We start from the raw sequence: 2,985 nt of genomic DNA, 5'->3' as shown, positions 1-2,985 counted from the left end.
AAAATGTTACCCCAACATTTTAGATTCCTGAAATGTGTCTGTTGTACCATGAACAACCTGCCTGTCTTCCAATTGTCAGACTTAAGCCCCTTATGCAGCAGAGATAATTTGATCATATATAATATACTAACAAAGGTTTTGCATTTTGTTTCTATTTTAAAATGAATGGGTTGTTGTGAAAAGTGGCGGTTCGTGTATACTTTAAGCTCAAAAAGCTACGGGAGCTTCTTTGCTGCATTTGTTGTGCGTAGGGCAGCCCATTGAAACGAATGGGCTGCACAATGTTTGTAGTGCTACAACTCGCAAATAAACGTATCTGCACTTTGTCTGACATGAAATGACATAGTGTGAATGGTGCCTTACAGAGAAGCAAAGCCTAAACAAATACTTTTAAGGTCACTTTGACAATCTGGAGCCATCTAAACTTGGCAGAGTAATGAAAAGAATATTTGGTGTATCCATTTGCTTCTTTCCCAAACAAGCCAAAAGTTGGAATAAACTCTGTAAGGCCTTCTTTAATTTTGGGCTTCCCAGAATGAGGATGACTGATTGTGCAGGAGAATAAATATAAATGACCATCAAACAAATGCAAAATCCAGGGCTGCTAGGTGGAAAGAGATCCACAAACATCATGATTTCTGACATGTAGAAGACCAGATAAAGGGCTAGAAGCAGGGAAACTGTTCTGGCTGCTCTTTCTTTAGCTTCTGTGCGTGGACTGCTGGTGTTCTTCTCCATTAACTTGCTGCTGGTCACAAGTGATTTCAAAATTAATCCATTAGAAATACCAACAAGAACCAAGGGTAGTGAACAGCCTATAATATTGCTAGCTAGCAAATAAGTAAGGTTTAACTTTGGGACCTCCGTATCCAAGCTCTGATTGTTGGGTAGGGCTCCACTTGGGGTGTCCTTGTAGGTGCTCCAGAAAGCTGGCACACCAACTGCTATAGCAGTTAAAACTGCAATTACCAGGAACCATGGTACCAGTTTGGGTATTTCCCCTTTGACACGTACTAGGAAAGGATTGGTGAATATAACTATCTGTAAACAATAATAGACACAAAGACACACGGTGAACCAAAAGCTGGCATATGCAGGAAGAAAAAGCAAAGTGTTTAAAGTATTATAAACTTCATCAGAGTAGTAAAGCTGACTCCACAGAAGGCTCAGAAAGTCATTTGCTGTCATTACTAATTGGAATATGATGTTTGATAGTCCAAGTGTGACTAGGATAAGATCAGAAGAACCAAGGCTTGCCTTGCCCCTTGCCTTTTCAGTGAGATTCACTGACACAATAACACAGTTTGTAAAGATTCCAAAGACAGTGGTTGCTCCCAGTATGGCCATAGATGCAAAAATAAAGAGAGTTGTCATTTGCATGAGAAAAAGTGATGTTTTCTGACTATAACAGTCTGCATCGGAGGCATGACAGCTGAAAAGAAACATTGGGATGGTTGAATCCTTTCTGGGAAAAGTATTTGTTTTGTGAAACATATCAATAATTATTATTCAATAATTAACCTTTCCTTAACAAGAACTCTGGTCTAATGGAAAAGAAGGTTTTTACATGAAGAACACTTTCAGACAAGAAATTAAACATGCTATTAAAGCTATCTTGAGAACACTTTAGGCCCTTTTAGCAAATTGTGCGACCCATGATTTTCAATGAGTACCATTCATATCTGTGCGACTTCAGAGTAGTAGTCCCTTCACTACTTTGGTCTGACTTTGATGCAGCTTGAGGTCCATAGACCTCAAAATTACATAGGCATTGCTTCAAGTTGAAGTCGTGGCAAAGTCGCACGGTAAAGTTGCATCAAAGTCACGCAACTTTCAGATTGTACAAGTGTGAAAGTGCTCTACAAGGACGTGGGTAGTATACTTTAAATGTGTAGTGTAACTTTTTTTTCTGTTTCCTGCCCTTATTTCAATTTACAGAGTTTATTCTGATTGGTGGGAAAATATATTAGTATGTATACTTTAAAACATCATCATTTGTGTACGTACTGTAAATTACAACTATTTTGGGATTAGCTCTCCTGCATCAAAAGCAAATTAGAAGGCGGAGCCTAGAGTTTTGGGGGGGGGGGGAGCAGCCTATTTAAGGTCGGGCCTTCTGTCTCTTCAGGGCTGCCACAGGATTGGTTACGCCTTCTTCTTCCGTCCTTCTTGGTGGGCCCTCTTTATTTTACAGGCCTGCCCGTACGATGGTTTTGGCACACTACTACCGTAGTTTTATTAATATATGTCATGTTCTATTTCTCGGCTCTATTCTCTGACCACAAGTGTTTTCATATCATCAAAATACTGACAACAAGGGTAGACTTTTCTTAGCTCCCGAAATACTGATAACATGGGGGGAGTGAAGCATTCTACCACTGCTTGGATGAAAATATAAACACTGAACAAGTGAGCTGTGTTTTTATTTTTTTTAAACAGATATAGCTTTCTTTTGATGGTATTTAATGACCACTTGCTTTTTTTGCTAAATAAACAAAAAAAAAGACCAAAAAATACATTTTTTTTCTTCTCTGTTATTAAATTTTGCAAATAAATAATATGAACTAAGATATGTGCAGCACATATGTGAAGAGCGGGGACATTCATGGCGGCAGCATCAGAAGACTTATCTTAGTGATATTGGGATATCCTTACTTAACTGGGAAATTTGAAGGATCCTTTTCATCCCAAACACTAGACCTAGTCCCCAGGGGGGAAGTTGATACCAAATGTGACTTACCAACACACTGATACAGGCCACCAGGACCCCAATATGGGAATTTAGGAGCTCATCATGTGACCATACAGTAAACATCTTTAGTTTGGCCTGGCCCCCTCCTCCAAACTATATATTTGATTTCAAGTGGCAAATTTTGAGGATAACAGAACCCTTACTGCGTTATTTTGCCCCTGAAGAAGCTTTCTAGTGAAACATGTTGGGCAAGGATATGGGTGGCAGCACAAGTGGCCCCACCTAATCCGCTA

The 2,985-nt window shown here is 39.4% G+C and overlaps 1 protein-coding gene across 1 annotated transcript; it reads right to left on the bottom strand.

Annotated features, from left to right (window-relative positions):
- Positions 1–396: 396 nt before the first annotated feature.
- On the bottom strand, positions 397–1,374 carry LOC309544989 (taste receptor type 2 member 40-like; the record flags this gene model as incomplete). Its single annotated transcript, XM_082244050.1, has 1 exon — positions 397–1,374. The coding sequence occupies one exon, from the start codon at positions 1,372–1,374 to the stop codon at positions 397–399; it is 978 nt and encodes a 325-aa protein (XP_082100176.1).
- Between the last annotated feature and the right edge of the window lie 1,611 nt (positions 1,375–2,985).

The sequence above is a fragment of the Pelophylax lessonae genome, assembly GCF_965119305.1.
Source record: "Pelophylax lessonae genome assembly, chromosome: 1".
Lineage (NCBI taxonomy): Eukaryota > Metazoa > Chordata > Amphibia > Anura > Ranidae > Pelophylax > Pelophylax lessonae.
This window is presented reverse-complemented; position numbering and strand designations above follow the sequence as displayed.